At 50.4% G+C, this 17739-nt stretch overlaps 3 protein-coding genes across 5 annotated transcripts; 2 read left to right on the top strand and 1 right to left on the bottom strand.

Moving 5' to 3' along the window:
- Positions 1 to 4746: 4746 nt before the first annotated feature.
- LOC100272561 (putative protein kinase superfamily protein) lies at positions 4747 to 8260 on the bottom strand. 2 transcript variants are annotated; one of them, XM_008674130.3, is made up of 5 exons: positions 7326 to 8260; positions 7140 to 7234; positions 6907 to 7028; positions 6307 to 6814; positions 4747 to 6239 (listed from the first exon to the last, which is right to left on the bottom strand). In XM_008674130.3, the coding sequence occupies exons 1-5, from the start codon at positions 7525 to 7527 to the stop codon at positions 4902 to 4904; spliced, it is 2265 nt and encodes a 754-aa protein (XP_008672352.1). In that variant the 5' UTR covers positions 7528 to 8260; the 3' UTR covers positions 4747 to 4901. The 2 variants fall into 2 exon arrangements, with proteins under 2 accessions (XP_008672352.1, NP_001140500.1); NM_001147028.1 differs by having other exon boundaries at positions 4748 to 6239; positions 7134 to 7234; positions 7326 to 7710.
- On the top strand, positions 8236 to 9437 carry LOC109945223 (uncharacterized; the record flags this gene model as incomplete). Its single annotated transcript, XM_020551062.1, has 1 exon — positions 8236 to 9437. A coding segment is annotated over one exon (651 nt), but the record flags the coding sequence as incomplete, so codon positions are not given.
- A 5506-nt stretch (positions 9438 to 14943) lies between these two features.
- On the top strand, positions 14944 to 16775 carry LOC103651528 (putative ubiquitin-like-specific protease 1B). 2 transcript variants are annotated; one of them, XM_020550568.1, is made up of 6 exons: positions 14944 to 15137; positions 15233 to 15388; positions 15767 to 15892; positions 15982 to 16115; positions 16195 to 16270; positions 16356 to 16775. In XM_020550568.1, exons 3-6 carry the CDS (start codon positions 15794 to 15796, stop codon positions 16536 to 16538), a joined length of 492 nt encoding a protein of 163 aa, XP_020406157.1. In that variant the 5' UTR covers positions 14944 to 15137; positions 15233 to 15388; positions 15767 to 15793; the 3' UTR covers positions 16539 to 16775. The 2 variants fall into 2 exon arrangements, with proteins under 2 accessions (XP_020406157.1, XP_020406159.1); XM_020550570.1 differs by having other exon boundaries at positions 15233 to 15892.
- Positions 16776 to 17739: the final 964 nt, after the last annotated feature.

The raw sequence follows: 17739 nt of genomic DNA, 5'->3' as shown, positions 1-17739 counted from the left end.
CCGCCCCTAGGGCGGTTGAACCGCCCCCTGACAGGTCACCAGACTGTCTGCCAGTCTGACTGCCAGACTGACTGGCAGACTGACCTGCAGGCGGGTCAGACAGGTCAGGACCGGTTGAACCGCCCCCTGACACCCCTGGTGACCTGACTGCCAGTCTGACTGCCAGACTGCAGATCAGAAGTCAGAGGGGTCAGAGACCAGTTGAGCTGCCCCCCAGGACCAGTTTAACTGGTCTAGACCAGAGAGTTTTGGAGAGAAAACCCCAGCTCAGCTGCCCGGGGGCAAGTTCAGCTGGGTATGGTCAAAGAGGTCCACAGCTGAAGTTGAAGTTCAGCTGGAGTTGAAAGTTCAACTCAGCTGAAGTCCAGCTCAGCTGAAAAGCTCATCACAGCTGAAGTTAAGTTCAGCTGGAAAGCTTAGCTGCAGTTGAAGAAGTTCAGCTGCTTTTCAGCAAGAACACTCTAGGTTTCTCAACCCTAACCATGGTCAACCAAATAATGTTAGAGTGATTTTTGGTTTTCAAAAATAGCTTTTGAATTTGGGGACTTGAGCTATAGCAAACACATATACCTGTGCGGAAAAGAATAAGGAAGAATTACATCATGCAACACAAGATTTTACATAAATTTTTATACGTCCGTTGCATGAAGTCCTTGGTGCTTCCTTAAGTTCCTGTTTCTTTCTAATCAAACACTGAGAACAAAAACTGTTAGTACCCTTATTTGTTTTGTCATTAAATCACCAAAACCCTCACTTGGGGTTGATTGCACTTACAGGGTTCCCACATGCATTTGACACGGGAGCCCTCGTCTCTGGCTGTGGCCACTTTTGCATGTACCTGTCCGCAGCCCGGACCCGTGGGGAATCCGGAAGGGCCTCCGGAGGAAGGCGTGCTTCAGCTCCGTAGACCGGGGAACGCGGGGTCCCTCTGGGGTCCGTCTAGTTGTCTTCACCGGAGTAGGAACCTCCGGCGAAGATATCCTTCTGGTCCCCCTTGGGCGACTGATACCCGAGGTCCCGCTCAGCCGCGACCACCTTGCCGTCGTCCACCTTTTCCTTGTCGGGCCGACGGCGAGGCGGGGAGACTGCTCGCGCCGCTCGTTGACGCGTTTTGCGAGGTCAATGATCTCGCGACACTCCGCGTCGCTGTGGCGACCGTTCGGGTGCACATGGCATGAACCGCTGCTACCCTTCTGCGGCCGCGGGCGTTTGTTGCGGTCGCCCTGGCCTCCGGTCGCGGCTGCGACCACCAGAGCGGTGGACCACGACTTCTGGTAGTCGCGGTCCTTCTTCTTCTTTCCGTCCCGGAGGACGGCCCTCGAGCCACCCAACTGGACAGCTCCAGTTTGTGGGGTCGAGTGCCATGCACGGCCCTCGGCGGCTCTAGCGCACTTGTCGGCCAGAGCGAAGAGCGTGGGGACAGTTTCCACGTCATGTGTGGCCAACTTCTCCAACATTTTTTCATCATGTACTCCCTGTCAGAAGGCCTTGATGATAGAAGCATCAGAAATACGAGGTATCGTACCTCGCACCTTGGTGAAGCGGGAGATGAACTTCCGGAGGGTCTCCCCGGGCTCCTGCCTCACCGCATGGAGGTGGGCCTCCACACCGTGCTGCTGGTAAGCACTGGTAAAGTTCGCCACGAACCGCGCGCAGAGTTCCTCCCAGGAGTAGACTGATCATGGGGTGAGGTTCATGAGCCAGGTCCGGGCAGGTCCAGACAAGGCCACATGAAAATATGTTGCCATCACAGCGGTGTTTCCACCTGCTGACGTGATGGCGGTAACGTACACCTGCAGGAACTCCGACGGGTTCGTCGTTCCGTCTTATTTTTCCGGCAGGTGCGGCCGGAACTTGGGTGGCCAGGATGCCACGCGGAGATGATCTGCAAGAGCGGCGTAGCCCACACCGGCCAAAGGGACACCCGTTTGGGACTGGGTGCCCATTGGTGTCTGCGGTGCAACCGCAGCGAAGTCTTGATCGAGGTCGCGACCATCGATGTTCTGGCGGCGCTCACGGGCCCTTTCCAAGGAGACCCGGGCATCCTTTCCCGCACGTCTGTGGTTGAGCTCTGCCCGGAGGTCGTTGGTCTGGGCGCCCCTTACTGAGGGCGAGCGCACAGATGCTGACGCCTCGTGTTGGCGCCGGGATGACCGTGTCTTCGACCTGGTCGAGGTAGAATGTGCCATACCGAGCAGTCGGTCGACGTCGTCCCGCCATTGCTTCATGGCTCTTGGTGAAGCCGTGGAGCTTGGAGGGTGTCACAATAACTCCCTGGCTGTCGACAACGCCCCCGGAGACGCCCTTGATGGAGTCCGGGACGTTTGCGCTGCTGTGTGCTGCCGTGCGGCGTGCACAACAGGAGTACTTGGTACTGGGCGACCAGGAACCTGTGGTGTGGAGGAAGCAGCTTCTCCCTCCACCGCAAAGTCTACCGAAGTCTCGGCGCGGTGCTCAATGATCTGCACCATCATGCTTGGGCAAGGGATAAAGCAAAAACCTAATACCTAGGCCCCTACCTGGCACGCCAAATGTCGGAGAGCAAATCTTCGGCCGGGTGGCGGAGTGCACCCACCCTAAATCCTGAGATGAGGAGGGGCTTAGGCGTTTTGCTTGATCATTGGAATGAACGGGAAATACTCAAGAACACACAAGGATTTAGAGTGGTTCGGGCCGCTGGAGCGTAATACCCTACTCCACTGTGAGGTGTATTGCTTGTGAGCTTGTAAGTCTAAGGTGTGATCTCAGATTGTGTGTGTGTAACGTCGCATGCTTCCCCTTTTATAGCTGAAGGGGGGATGCACAAAGGTTCCAGGCCCCGATAGGTGGGCCCAGGGACGGAGCCGCTAATGTCTGTTGCCGAGACAATCTTCTTGTGCCCTGACGCACGAGATCTTTGTATCCTCGGCGTGCAGGGGAAGCTTCTTGTAGAAGGAAAGATGAGTACAGCGCGCCGCTCGGCACGGGCGCACTGTTTGCCAGGAGACTAATCAAACGTGTCGTCTGCTGGATGGGTCTGACACCGTCTGCCAGCGAATGGGACAGGGCGCATTAAATGCCGATAGGGTACGTCGCCCGTCAGCGTGGTGGCAGGCGGCGCGTCCTCTCCGCAATAAATGCAAAGGCTGCATGGCTGTATGGACCTTGCTTCAGGCTCGGCCTGCTTGCTTATATCACGGGTCGCATGCCACGCGGCAGCAGCGGGCCTTCGCCTGAGCGGGAAGCGTAGGGCAAGGCATGGACACTGTGCCGGCACCGGACCCCTACCCATGCCAGGGTCCTCCTCGTCTCGGAACCTTGCCAAGACCCGGACCTTACTGGGGGGAGCCTGGAGCTTATTCGAGGGACTCGGCATGTCCTTCTGAGAACCCCAAACCCGTTCGTACAGGGGTCCGGTGTCCCTTGGAGGTCCGGACCCATCGATGCACCTCGGGGTGTATTATCTTCCCTTGCCACGTGGTGCCCCTAGTCCTGCCCATGTGGTGGGGTCGGGAGCCGCTCTCCGTATGACCTGGAGGTACGGGTGCAATGCCTTCATACCGTAGAAGAGGGTACCCCTGATTCAGGGTACCGACAGAGTGTGCTCGGGGTTATTTTTGCTCACCGCATTCTCGGGTTTGTGAGTCTGCCCTCTTGGACTACTTTTGCCTTCTCTCTCCTTTGCACCTCTCCATTTTGCTTGCATGGTGTCATTTCCCCCCGTGCGATCCATGAGAGTCGCCGTCATAGCTTGGAGAAGAAGGGGTTCCTCCCCCCTCCCCCCGCCAAGATGTCTCGAGGTGGAGGCTAGAAGCCGAGGGCGAAGTGCCCCGCCATAGGGACGATGAAGTGATTGTGTTCGCGTACTTCTACGAGCGTGGGTTCGGATCGCCCCTTCATTCGTTCGTGCACGGGCTCCTCCACTACTACCAGGTGGAGATCCAGAACCTTCATCCCAATGTCATCCTCCACATATCGTGCTTCATCACGCTATATACAGGAAAAAGTATATATGCCAAACAAACCTGGAGACACGCTTGCCTCCGGGGGCAAAGCCATGATCTGAGATTAGGGAAGACCAAATTAGATTAGGGAGGTTGTTAGAAACATTTTTTTACACCATTTATATGAGAATTAGCCGAAGAAACTAACAGCCCATATAGAATTAAGGAAGCATATTAGGGGGCATTGCCCCCTGCCTCCACACGACCTAGATGACGAACGACATGAGCAAGAACGGAACCATCCCACCACAGACGGCAACGGCGACCACCGAGAAAACCAAATCTGCAATACCGAGCAAGAAGCAGGTGGCAGGGGGGCTGGAAGAAGTAAAAAAGTCTCACCGGCCTCTAATGGCAGGAGCACGGCACCTATGCCCATACCGTGGACTGCTGTGACGTGTGACGCCATGTCGACGAGTTCGGCGAACAGAACCAACACCGGCAGCCGACCAGGCCAATTCCTAGGTCCACCCTCGGAGCAACTGCAAGTGGGGTCGCATGGGACATGGGGGCACCAGAGCAGGGGTAGAACCGCAGCCTCGAGGATGAAGCGCGGGTGGACGGAGCGACGCGACCATTCCGTCGGGGCGACTCCGTGGAACAGGACAGGAGGGACGACAGACGACTATAGCGGACGACCACGCCGCCGACCGGCAAGAACGCCCGTGCAGCCGGCAAATGGCCCACCGCAACAGCGACAAATCTCGTCGATGAGGTGAATGGAGCCGTGGAAGACGACGTACAGGATCAAAAGTCGAAGTGATGAGAGGCAGAAGCACTGCAAGACGTGTTAGTATTCCTCATAGACAACTGTACATACACCAAGATTTTTGGATTTTGAACTCTCCGTCCAACAAAAGAACTCTCCCCATCACAAGCTCGCTCTCTAACTGACTCATGGCCACGCCGTACCACCCGCTAGCTCTCCGCCGTTCTCCATGAACCACCCGCCGTCGGCGAGCTCCCGCTGACCTGGTCATTACTTTCGCCACTTCCACTGTTGGTCCCGACGGCGCTCATGCGTGCCTCGTACGCGTGGCCGAGGTTCCTTAACCGGTTGAGCTCCGGCAGTACGACGGTTGCGAGGTCCGGCCGGTCCCTCCGCCGCATCTCCGTGCACTTGAGCGCGAGCTTTGCGTAGCCGAGCGCCTCCTCGACGGGCCAGTCCTTGACGGTGATGTCGAGCATCTGCGCGAAGGTGCCCGCGTCGATGGCCTTCTCGACGTGGTGCGTGAGCCCCATGGGTGGCCGCGCGGTGACCACCTGCAGCAGGAGCACGCCGAGCGAGTAGATGTCCGACTTGACGCCCAGCTTCCCCGTCTGCTGGTACTCCGGGTCGATGTAGCAGAAGGTGCCCGCCGTCGCCGTCAGCCGGTACTGCGTCACGCTGTCCGCCACCGACGGCGGCACCAGACGCGCCAGCCCGACGTCGCTGATCTTGCTCACGTAGTTGCGGTCCAGCAGGATGTTGGCCGGCTTCAGGTCCCGGTGCACCAGCGGCTCCGGCTTTGTCTGGTGCAGGAACAGCAGCGCCGTCGCGATCTCCGCCGCGATCCGGAACCGCTGCGCCCACGGGATCGGCGGCGTGCCGCCCCGACGGAACAGCCGGTCCTCGAGGCTGCCGTGCTCCATGTACTCGTACACGAGGCAGCCGTACTCGGGGCACGCACCGAGGAGGAGCACCATGTTGGGGTGGCGGATGCAGCTGAGCACCTCCACCTCCTGCTGGAACTGCTTCCTCCCCTGGTGCGCGTCGGGCCGGAGCACCTTGATGGCGACGGGGGTGTGGTCCAGGGAGGCGCGGTAGACGGGGCCGTAGCCGCCCTCGCCGATCTTGAGCTCGTCGGAGAAGCGCTCCGTGGCCATCTCGATCTCGTCGATGTGGTACTTGCGGTACCGGAAGTCGTGGTTGGAGATGGCATCCAGTGCGCGCACCTTCTCGTCGGCCTCCCGGCGCGCGCGCACCTCGGCGTTGCGGCGCCGCTGCGCCTCCAGGTCGGCCAGTCTCTGCGCCGCCTCGGCTGCCTCCATGGCCGCGCGGCACTTGGCCTTCTCCATCTCGGCCAGTGCCAGAGCAGTCTCCTCGGCGTGCCTGGCCTCCTCCAGCCGACGCTCCTCCTCCAGTTTCATCAGCTGCATCTCCTTGGCCCGCTGCTTGGCGTTGATGGCCTCCTTGCACGCCGCGTTGTACATGTCCATGGTCTGCTTGAGTTCCAGCCGGAGGCGCCGCATCTCGACCTCAATATCCCGTTGCGCCTGCGCCCGCATGCGTAGGTCAGGGGCAACGGTGTCCGGTGGGTTGGATAGCACAGAAATCACTCACGCCGGTGGCCGGTGACATGGGCTCCCGAGCGGGGCTGGCGGTGAGGTCGAGGTTGTCGCCGAAGTCCATGGAGGAGAAGCGCGTGCTCGGGCCGAAGTCGAGGTCGCCGCCGAACGAGTCGTGCCTCGCGGAGCGGGAGGGCGCCTCGGAGTAGTCCTTTCCCGGCAGGACGACGACGTTCTTGGTGGCCGAGGACGGGAGCGAGCGCTCGCGGAACGGTGGGCGCGTGGTGAGCTCCGGCAGGGTGCTGCGCCCGTCCATGGAGCGCCTGGCGTCAGGCATCACCGGCGGCAGGTGTCCGTGTCCCCTGGAGCCACGCCGAATGTACAGCCCCGATTCCCGGACGGAGTCGGTGTCCGAAGGGCTGTCGGCGCCACCGTGCATGGGCGGGACGCCGCACTTGGCGAGCCGGACATTGACGGACTTGCCCTTGGCCACGACGTAGATGTTGCAGTAGTCCGGCGCGCACTTCATCAGGGTCGACGGCACGTCCGCGTTCTTGAATTTTCTGCCCGAGGCGAGAGACGCATTTCAACTGACGGTGCGATCTAAATAACGGGAGAGAGAGAGAGAGAGAGAGAAAATCGGTGATTTGCGTACTTGGTGAATGCATTTCTGCTGGCTCCGCCGAGCGCAATGCTCTGGATCTTGTTTGCAGTGATGTAACCTAGAATGGCCTTGGACACGTCTGCCTCTTCCAACACTACCTCGAAGACATCCACCTGCTCGCAGCAACGATTTCACCCACAGTACAGTCATCTAGTTGATGCGCTTTATGCAGCAGGCCATAGAAATTTCGAATGTTTTTTGCGCTGTTGTTACATTACATTTACCCCATTCCGGTTGAAGAATCCTCTGTAGGGGACAAAGATCTCCTTCATTTCAGCCTCCAGCGCGCTCTGCGTCGTCTCGGCCATGGCGAACCCATCTGCGCATACGTTCAGTTCAAGGAAGCCAGAGCTCAGCTTCTCCTCCTCCTGTCCTGCTGCATCATCCAATGGGGGAAACGAACGACGTACGGTTGGCGGGGTAGTGGGCGGCCACGTGGAGGAGGACGATCTGAGAGGCGCCGGAGAGGAGGTGGTCCACCACCCACTTCGCGGCCAGTTGGCTGTTGCGGTCCCGGTCGATGGCCACGACGATGACGGGCGCCGGCTGGTGCAGCAGCGCCGGCGGCGACGCCACCCGGTACTCGTCCGGGCTGAGTGGGCCTCCTTGCATCGCGCCACCGTCCGGTACTATAAGGGTGCAACCGGCCGGTCAGTGGGTGGTGCGACGACGGGATGTGAGGATGGCGGCGCAGGAGGAGAAGGCAGAGAGAGGTGGAGGGAGACGGGTCGTTCCGCCTCTCCTCCTGCCTTTCTTCTTCCTCTCTCTCCCTTGCCTTCAACCTTTGTGTCCTGCAGGCCCTGGCCTTCTCCTTCCCCGACATCTTGCAGCTAAATGCCATGGCGCAGGAGCAAGGACAGCCTCATACTATTCTTGCACATCTAATTATTTCCCCCCACTCTTTTTTTTTTGCTTTAGCAAATATTGTTCGACAAGGGATAAAAAGTTCACTTTGACTTGGCATTGAGCAATCTAAAACAAGGGGGTCTTGAAACAGCAAAGACAGAGTTGGAAGAAAAAACTAAGGGATAGAGAAGACCTAAAAATGGCCAATGCAGGAAAACCATGACCATCACCTGATCTATCTTTTTTGTTCTTCCAACACACAAAGCTACAAAACTGTACAGTTTCCAAGAGTCCTTGCAGCCTGGTGCAGATGGTTTTATAAGGCCTTGGTCATGGTTGAGCCAGTCGGGTCAGTCTCAGGGAGGAGATGTCTGACTGACGAGGTTCATTCGCGATTGATTTAGAGGTATGGCAAACATCTATACTACTATATTAAGGCGGTAAGGGGTAGGCTGCCTCTGACATGTTCTGCCTTCCAGTGATCTGGTCCGTCCGATACGCTATAGAGTCCCTCGGTCGTCCGATGCATACACGCCCCCCCTGCACACCCGCTCGCGATCCTTGTTTTTCCTCTCCTGTTCAGATCCAAAAAACCCTAGCCTCATCACCATCCTGGTGCTCGCCTTCGGCGTGGTGTTCCCGCCCAAGGCCACGGCCGACGACGCCGTGCTACAGCGGTTCGCGCTGGCGCCCGCCGACCCGGCGTCTAACTCCATCATCTCCTTCAACGTCACCGCCACGGTGTCGCTCCGGAACCCCAACATGTACCGGGCCATCGAGTACGGCGCGCTCGCCGTGACCTTCTCCTTCAACGGCACCCGCTTCGACGACTCTGCGTCCGTGCCGGGGTTCAAGCACAAGGCGCGGAAGACGGCGACACAGAGCGTGAGAGTCGGCGGCGTGGGCAAGCCCATCAAGCTGACCAGACCCGGGGTGGGTGAGTTTCGGGCGGAGAACGACACGGGCAGCTTCGGCGTGGAGATGCGGCTGGACACGGTGCTCCAGCACAAGGGCCGATCCCACCCCACCTTCACGCCTCCTCGCGTCGTCGCAACCGCAGATCTGGCCAACGGCCCCCGACCGATCGACCCCCCTCTCCCCCTCGGCGCGGCGAGGCACAGGTGAGGCTCGTCCTGTTCCACGGCTTCTTCTGCTTTGGTAATTTTCTTCTTCCCCAACGCCATCATCCCCAGCGAGCGGCCTCACAACAGCACTAACCAGGGAGGGAGCCCCGTCCGTTCCCGTCGTCCCGAGCGAGCGGCCTCACAACAGCACTAACCCAACCTCTTCACGCTCTTCCGGGACTGGGGGTGGCGGGATCCTCAGCTGCTGACTCCAACCCCCTTTGATTTAGTTTCCTAATAATTAAAAACATGATAAATATGTCCCCCTCCCTCTGTTCCCCTTCCTCTCCCCGTGCAATTCCCACGACCCTGCATCCAGTTAGTTGCGTTGTGTATTAGGGAACTCCACGCGGGAGGTCACATCTGCTCGTCTCATTTATATTAGGGAACTGATTGTTTCTTCAAGACAGGAGATTTGTTCCTCTTCTTGCTTCTCTTTTTCCAAGAGATTGATAGCTGTTGTAGTGTTGTGTACTTGTGTGTGCTTTGAAGAATATTTGTAGGAGTGGAGAAGTTCAATTGGATGTGCAGAAATTTCTGGAAATTTGCAACAATGGATACGTTGTCAGTTGTCTGTGATCCTCTTCTTAAGCGATTGTGGTTGTGATCTGGACAATACTTGTTGATCTGGGCAATACCTTGGGAAGCAGGAGGCATTGACTTGGCGACCGGATGAGCAGACTTCGTGCAGTCAACTGAACTGAACCGCATCTGTCTACTCTGAGTGCGTTTGGATGAAGATACTAGAGGTTAAAATCGAATTAGATATAAGGAGGATGAAAGTGGATATCTGAATGGTTAAAACAAATTTAATATTTTAAAATGTGTATGTATTAAATTTGGTAATGAATTTTTTCTCCCTGTTTTGCCTCCCCTGTTCGACGTGCCCAACCTGAAGAAGCGATGCAGGAGGTTTGTCTCCACCACGCCCTGCCCCAGGCGCTTCGACCTCCGCCTCCACATTCGTCGAGAGCACGATGTGGGCAAGACGGAGCCATCGTCGAGCTCACCGTGCACGACCGCCTCTGTGACTCTTGCGACCGGTCCCAGGCCGACCCAGACCAGTGGCCCGCCGTCATGCAGTTTCGCCAGCGCGCATCGTGCAGTTGCGCCAACACCATGCCCAGGTGAATGTTCGACACCTATCGATATGTCGAACGCGTGCCTTCTGTTCCCGAATTTTTTTGCAGCGCACATCTGTCGCACGTTCTAGGGAGTCGGCTCCTCGAAATTCTGGTGTGCTCGTTCGTCGCAATTCTGAGATGTTTCATATCGTTGCATTTTTTTCTAATCCGGTGGAGCAGATGATGGGACGGGTAGGTGTAGTGATGGTACTTCTATGTCGGCTCCATAATTTTGGTCCCTTTCTTCGTTTCTATTGTAGTTCTAGGTTTCTACAACAAAGCGAGTCTAATTTTAGGTCGTCCTCATCTCTTTGATGCTCTGTCTTTATATCGCACACCTTGTCTAAGGGCTTTAACGTACTGTGATTAAGTTCGTGTTACAATTAAGTTTTGATCCGATTCATCTTTTTCCCTTGGTCCTGTTATCTATCATGTTTATATGAAATATTGAGATGATAAAAATTATTCTGGCAGGATATCATGTTCAAAATGGGTGTAGCATAGAGATGAAAGAAATGGCAAATGTTTATAGTTTCTGTTCTGCCAAGATTAGATGATTCTTGATTACTGTTGTGATCTGACGATATGGAATTTCAAGTGCAAAAAAACTATGCTGTGATGTTTTTATAATTTTGAAAGTGGAGGAGTGGCGCAGCAGCAGCGATGAAGTAGATTTTGTCATGTTTTATTTGCACGGACTGTGTTGCAGGGGACATAACTCTTAGCAATTGATACAAGATCTGCTATGGGTTTGCTAAAAAGAGCTCTTATTGGGGATGAACTAACTCAGAAGGAAAAGAAGGCTCTTCAAAGAACATTGATAGATTTGGCGTATGTTGTTCCTATAGGAATACTCATAATTTTGCCAGTGAGTCTTTCTTATACTTGTATTTCTAATTCTTGAACAAATAGAGGCTTATTAGGCCCACTTTATTATTTTATTTAATCTACGTGGAGTAATCCTTTTAACATTTTGCCTTATCCGCGTGTATTGTGGGCTACTAAGACTCTTGTCTCGGGGTTGAGTTCATGGATGATGCGCTGCTTTTCCTTCCTTACAATCGCCCTTGCGCCTTTTTTGGCCCAAGATCTTTATTGGTTATTGGTCTTCATGTGTTTTGTTTCACGGCATTGATTGCAATTTGGAATGCAGATGGATGGCCTCATATATGAGCTGAACCATGCTTCTTGCTATGATATGCCACGGGGGCGGAGGCTCTTGCTTCGTCGTATCCTCTTCTCTGGGAGCCGACTACGCCGAGATCCTCGGCCGGAGCTTCGCGTCCACCAATAGAATATTACTCTACCGTGGATATTCTTTATTTGTTAATGGGTACGACATTTATTTGTTAATTGTCTTTTTTGTGCAGTGCGACATTTAGTTGCATGTGAGGTCTCAGTTTCTGTGATTTCATTAATCTGATTTAACCGTGCACATTATGATGCTTTGTGTTATGATGGTTCCGCCTTAGTAATTGATTTGTCATATGCTTACTAGATTTCTGTAATAGAGGGAGCAAATTATTGAGATGCTATGCTGAAAGAGCCATTGTGTGAACTGTGAATTGTCTTTGGTGTCATCCTGAATTTTGATATTACATTCTGAATTTTGTTGTTCTATGCACATTGATAGTAACTTCTTTTGAAATTTGGGGATCAATCTATGAAGAGGGCTTTAGGTTATGTTTATGTGGTTTTCTCTGTAAACTTACCACACATTTCTCTTCAGTTTTGTTGTGTAGGCCTCGATTGCAAGAACTTGTAACTACATCTATGCACTGCTGCAGTAGCAACATAGGGATATTGAGTTTATGGAGTCTACAGATGACCAACGACAGTGGTGAGCTTTGTACCTGCCATTTCTTTCATTTCTAATCCATGTTGTAATCCCAATGTTCTTATCCACTGTCAACCTGTTAATCGTAAATTTTCACCAGATTTGGAGGGTCGTAGCACTGAATAGTGACACGCTCCTACACATAGCTGCATCACTAAACTTAGTACTGGTTGGTTGTGATAGATGCTGGTTATGCTTCTCTCATGACATTATAATTGTTTTCCATGTTTGTTTTTCACTTGTAGCTTAATGATGACAGTTGATTGAATCACCTATTTGTATTAATTAGCAACAAGAGTATGGGTTAGAGGCTCATGTTATGTAACCTAAAATATGCCTGGTCCAAAAGAATTGCATGTTGAAGAATCTTGCCAAACTTCAGTGTTATAACCTTAGGCTTGGTGGATGCTTTTAAACCTTTCCCTGAAGGGGGTGTAGGAACTGGGCTGCTGCCAGCATTAGCATATCCAGGGCTCATCCAGTCATTTGATTCAGCAGCTTCATTTTCTGTTCTGTCGTTATATTTCCGTTTCAACTGCAATAGGAAGGTTCTTGTTAGAATCAGAGCTAAATAAGGAGTCACATGCAGATGGTAACACGTAATGCTTTGAAAAGGATTTGAGATATAATATTTGTGAGCAAAGAGTTAACACTACTAAAAAATGCAATGTCATCCTGATAGTCTCCACATGCAAACAAGTGTAAAACCTCCTGAGAAAAATGTTGGTATGGCACAACTGGCAGTAGATATACCAGACTGATTAGACAATAGTGTTCTAAAGTAGCAAGGTAAAACTTTGTACAACAGTCACTAAGGTTAGCCTTGGCGACGGCGTGGGTCACACTTATTTCCCTCTTAACGAAACACGTGCTCAGGCACAGGAATGAAAAAAAAGGTTTCAAGATTTTTCAGTAGGTTCAGATGCTGTGCCTGCACGATGTGTCAGCAACATCTTCCTTTCTTTCAGGTATCGCACATCATCATATGAACCAATAAGCAAATTAGACCAGCACAGCTCAGTTAATGGAACCAGCAATCATTCGTTCAGTTGTTGCTTTCAAAGAGAGAGTACATGCACAACCATACAAAACAAAATGAAATAAACAAAACCCTTTCTTTCTTTCTTTCTTTCTTTCTTTTTCTGTTTGAAACCACATGACGGTTCTGGCGCGAACTGGCTTGTTCTGTGTGCTTGCTGTTGCTGGTATGGATGATCAGGCTGGGCAATCATGGGTGGCAGGGCAGCACAAGGCAGACATACATGCAAGGGGACGAGATGATCGGTTAGCAGTTATCAGCACTAGCTGTGTCCACCATGTGCCTATTATAATATAATGCATGCACATCGTCCAACAGTTCGTGATCAAAATCCAATGATTCCACGTCTTGAGAAAGGAAACAAAACCTGATACTATACTAATTTGCTTATTGGTTCAGATGATGATGTGCGATACCTGAAAGAAAGAAAAGGCTTGAGAAATTGAGGTTAAATTTAGACATAATGAAATGCGACTTAACTATATTAACAATTTAGAAATCACGTATCTAATTTTGTGCCTCAATGTGCTACACAATTTTAAATTTGTTTATGGATGGAATGAACAATCTGATAAATTCACACTGATATAGCTGAATATTTGATTTAATATGTAGGCAATGTGATATTGTCCATACTATAGTAATGAGTTGTGTTATGTAATGCTAATACTTAACATAACCACCTCACATGCCTGATCTATTAATATGTGCATTTTATATGTTTGGTTTTTCTTTTCTTTGTCCACATTCAGTTTTTTTAAAATTCTTTTCAGAAATCTGAGCAGTGTTTCTCGCCACATTGTTTCTGAACATTTCTATTCTCTTTCCAGGGATGCAAGGCTTGGACTTGGAGTGGGCGACAGGCGCTTCGGTTCCAGGGGCAGCAGCAGCGGCACGGGTGAACGCCGACGCGCAGAGGCAGAGCGCACCGCCATTATTCGCCGCCGGTAATTTTGCCTGGCGACGGATCTCGATTCCTGCAGCCAAAACCTTGGTGGAGAAAATGACTGAGCTGGTTCGTGCTGGTTCAGGTGGCAGCCGGTTCATCGGGGCGCCGAGCTTGAGCGACACCATCATAGACTGGGCTGGCGGCGGCGGCGGCAGCGGCAGCGCAAGTGAAGCGCCAGCGATGGGCGCCGTGCAGGACCAACAACAGATCGAGCTCCCGTTGTCACCCGGTACGTACACAAACACCTTCCGACCACCAAAACCTTCCTCCGCGAACCCAACGCGAGCCGGTGAAAGTGGAACAGCACGGCCGCTTCAGAAAATAAATCGTGAGCTGGTGCCCCCTCCTTCGGCAGAGGACGTGCCATTTGCGCAGGTGTACAGGTTCGTCGGCGACATGTTCGACGCTCGACGCGGACGCGCCGATCCCGGTGGAAGCCCACCTGCAGAAGCTGAAGGAGATGGACGACATCACAGCCAAGACAGTGAGTAGCAGCAGCTCAGCGCTGCTGAGCCTCTGACCCCTCCTTCCTCGCGTCTGTCTCGCGTTTCACGAGCCTTCCTCAGTTCCTCTCCTGTCGTTGAGCTGGACCGAAACCGTCTCCTGACTCCTGCAGGTCCTGCTGGTGCTGCGGAACCTCGAGAACAACCTGTCGACGCCCCAGTTCGAGCCTGTGGTAAGACACGGAGCGCTCTTCTAACGGCTCTCCGTTCTCTGGCTGAACCTGAAGCTTCATTTTCGCTCACTCTGCTCTTCTCTGGACAGACAAGAGCCCTGTCTGCATTACATATATGCTTAAAGTTCTGCCAAGAGGTCATTAAAAAGTCAGTCTACCATTTGTTGGTGCAGGTGTCGTAGAGTTAGTTGCAGACCATGTAGTTTGTGAGGAAGGGAAGCCCCTTTCGCCAGAAGCAGCATAGACTCTGGTACGTGTGATGGTTGTCATATGTTTGATTTAGAAGATATGCCATAATTCACTATGTAACTTATGATCGGTCTAAACTTTAGGCTCCATTGTGCCCAGTTTATGTGAAAACCGACCCATTCTCATTTTATCCTTTTCTACTCCATTGTATTGAGTCTCATTCGGTCTCTCTCTTGCAGCGGCTGCGTGGGATACATATGGCGACATTCCGTCTATACCTTGTGTGTCGCTGGTCGAGCGATGAATTTTAAGCTTACAAAGAAGGCTTGATGCACCTAGGAGCTGATGATTCCTCTTAAGCTTGTGTTTCGTGTATACACAACACAAAGGGCACTTGATGCTATCTGCAGAAAATTTTTGCTGGAAATGCGAGTAACGGTGAGATGATAACTTCCATAGTACCGTATGGATCAATTTGTATTGTTTTTATTGTAAGTGATTTATGTTTGATTTCACGACTATTTTGTTCCTAGATTATATTTTGCACGCAGGGTGATACTGCACTCATCGATTGGATTAAAGAAATCCCTTGTGAAGCAAAGGTAGAAGTCGTGCTTATTGATGATGCCTTTGTGGAAAGAAAGTGGATGAAATGCCTATTTTAACCGGATGCATATCTAGGTGATGAGGTAATTCATGATTAGTTTTCATTTGGTGACCCTGCTAAATATAAAAATATTACTCACTCTGATATTTTTAACCATACCTTACACACTTGTAGGTGATAGACTGTTACATAAATTTAATAAAAGCTCAAGAGCATCTAAAATGCCGATCTGAAGGTCGTGTACACATAGAAAATGCTTTTTAGTTCAACTTTCTAAAGCGAGACGGTGATGTTGAAACTAAAACAGATGAGTTATATCCAATTAAAGACATGTCACAAATATCTAGCGCTGAAAGAAGGGTTTTACTTTATCTAGACCATGACATGGTAAATAAGAGTTTGCAATCTACACAGTTAGTGTTTACATGTATTTTTTGCAATATTTATAATTGAGATGTAGGTGTTTATTCCAATAAATATCCGAGAAATGCACTGGTATCTTGCCGTGATCAATGTAAGAAATATGGAGATACAAGTGCTCGACTCACTTGGTAAATCATCCGGTCGCAATGACCTCATTAACACTGTGAGTTTACACAAACTCAACAATTACTAACCCCTTATTAACTTAAAAAATCTCAACTTCTAATTCTATGTTTTTATAATAATATCAAGATAAAAGGACTCCAAAGACAAATTGATATGGTATCTCAGCGTAAGGAATTAAAAGATCACAGGTGGCCAGACCTCCGAGTTGCTTCTTGGCCACTTAGAGAAATGGAAATGAAATATGCAAAGCAAACAGATAGGTACACCATACATTCTTCTTAGTTGCTATTAATATTCATTGTTGTTAATCTTGACATTTTTATCATCTGGTTGATGTAGCTCCTCGTGTGGCCTCTTTCTACTAAATTATATCGAATACTGGACAGGGGATGAATTATCTGATAATTTTACCCAGGTATATTATTACTACTATGAAATAGTATGCACATCTACAGTCAATGATACATATAATTGCTAAATAAATTGTTTCTTATTTGCAGGATGACATGTTACACTTTAGGAAAAAATTGGCTGCTATATTACTATTTTCAGATATAAACAAGAGAAAGGGGTGTCCGTTATACAAGTATGACAAAGAAGTCGATGCTGGAAGCTCCTCTGATGTTCAGATATTAGATAGTCCCACAAATCCTAAGAAGAGGAAACTACTTTGTGTATCTTAAGATAGCGAAGTATTGATGGAAGATGATGATGACCCCATCACTCAAGCAGACTTAGAAAGGTGATTTGTTCATGATTGGGATAAAAGAACTACTATAAAAATATCGATCGATGAGTGCACTAATGAATTTTTACTGAGTGGCCTTTCCACAAAGGAAAAGCCAGTGACCAAAGCCGATTTAATAGATGTTCTATGTGATTACATCATGACAATTCAAGATGATACGACATTAGAGTAAGTGCTTATTGTTTTATCTATTTTATAGGTACCAACTACGTAGAGTTTTGATATAGACTTTTGTCATGCTGCATTACATGATGACATGGGTGCAAAGTTTTAACCCTTTTAAGATAGAAATATCTGTCAAAACCTGCAAAACGTATTAAGGGTAAATCTAGATATGACTTTAAAAATGTTTTGACATGGTTGTTCGATTGTTGGCCATTAAAAAGGATTAGATTAATGTACGGTTGTCGATATATTTGCCTATTATTAAAAATTCTATATTGACTCTTTAAAATAGGTTGCGTGATATTGATAATGTTTGTCATACAAATTCTGTATATTATAGAGACTATGCATGAGACATGCAAATTAGCAAGACTCATACAAACGCGGAATAGTGTGCTGATGGGGCACAAGGGTAACTCATGCTCAGGTCTTAACATGTTTGGCTTCCGAGCAAACTTTCTCCAGACATCCAAGAAAATATAAAATCCGATCAGATATGTATCGATGCTCATCCTAGCGTACTCCCGTTGCAACGCACGGGCACACACCTAGTGTAGGATGAAAACAGTATGAGATCGACCGATGAAAGGGCTGAGCCAAGAAACCCTCCCCACGTCCTGTTGAAGGGAAAATAGTGGCTACCTAAACCTTATGGAGGTAGTAATAACCTTCAGCACGCTGAATCTCTCTGAAAGTAGACGGGAACAGGGCAACATGTGCAACTACCATCTCGGCACCGTGAAAAAGGCTTCAAAGAATGTTTGTATGCCTTTATTATTCAGTTGAAACATCATATAATAATTTTTTTGAAAAGGCAGGAGGTCTGCCAAGATATATTGATAAGAAGAATAACAAGAGGTTTAAGTCAATACAGTGACCGAAGCACTAGGCAAAGGTCCAACCTGAAGAGAAGTAAACAGAAATAAAAAACAGACCCCACTAAATAGTTGTTAAGGGGTAACTAGGTGCTT

The sequence above is a fragment of the Zea mays genome, chromosome 3, assembly GCF_902167145.1.
Source record: "Zea mays cultivar B73 chromosome 3, Zm-B73-REFERENCE-NAM-5.0, whole genome shotgun sequence".
Lineage (NCBI taxonomy): Eukaryota > Viridiplantae > Streptophyta > Magnoliopsida > Poales > Poaceae > Zea > Zea mays.
Note: the sequence above shows the minus strand (reverse complement) of the source record. Positions and strands in the feature narration are given on the sequence as shown.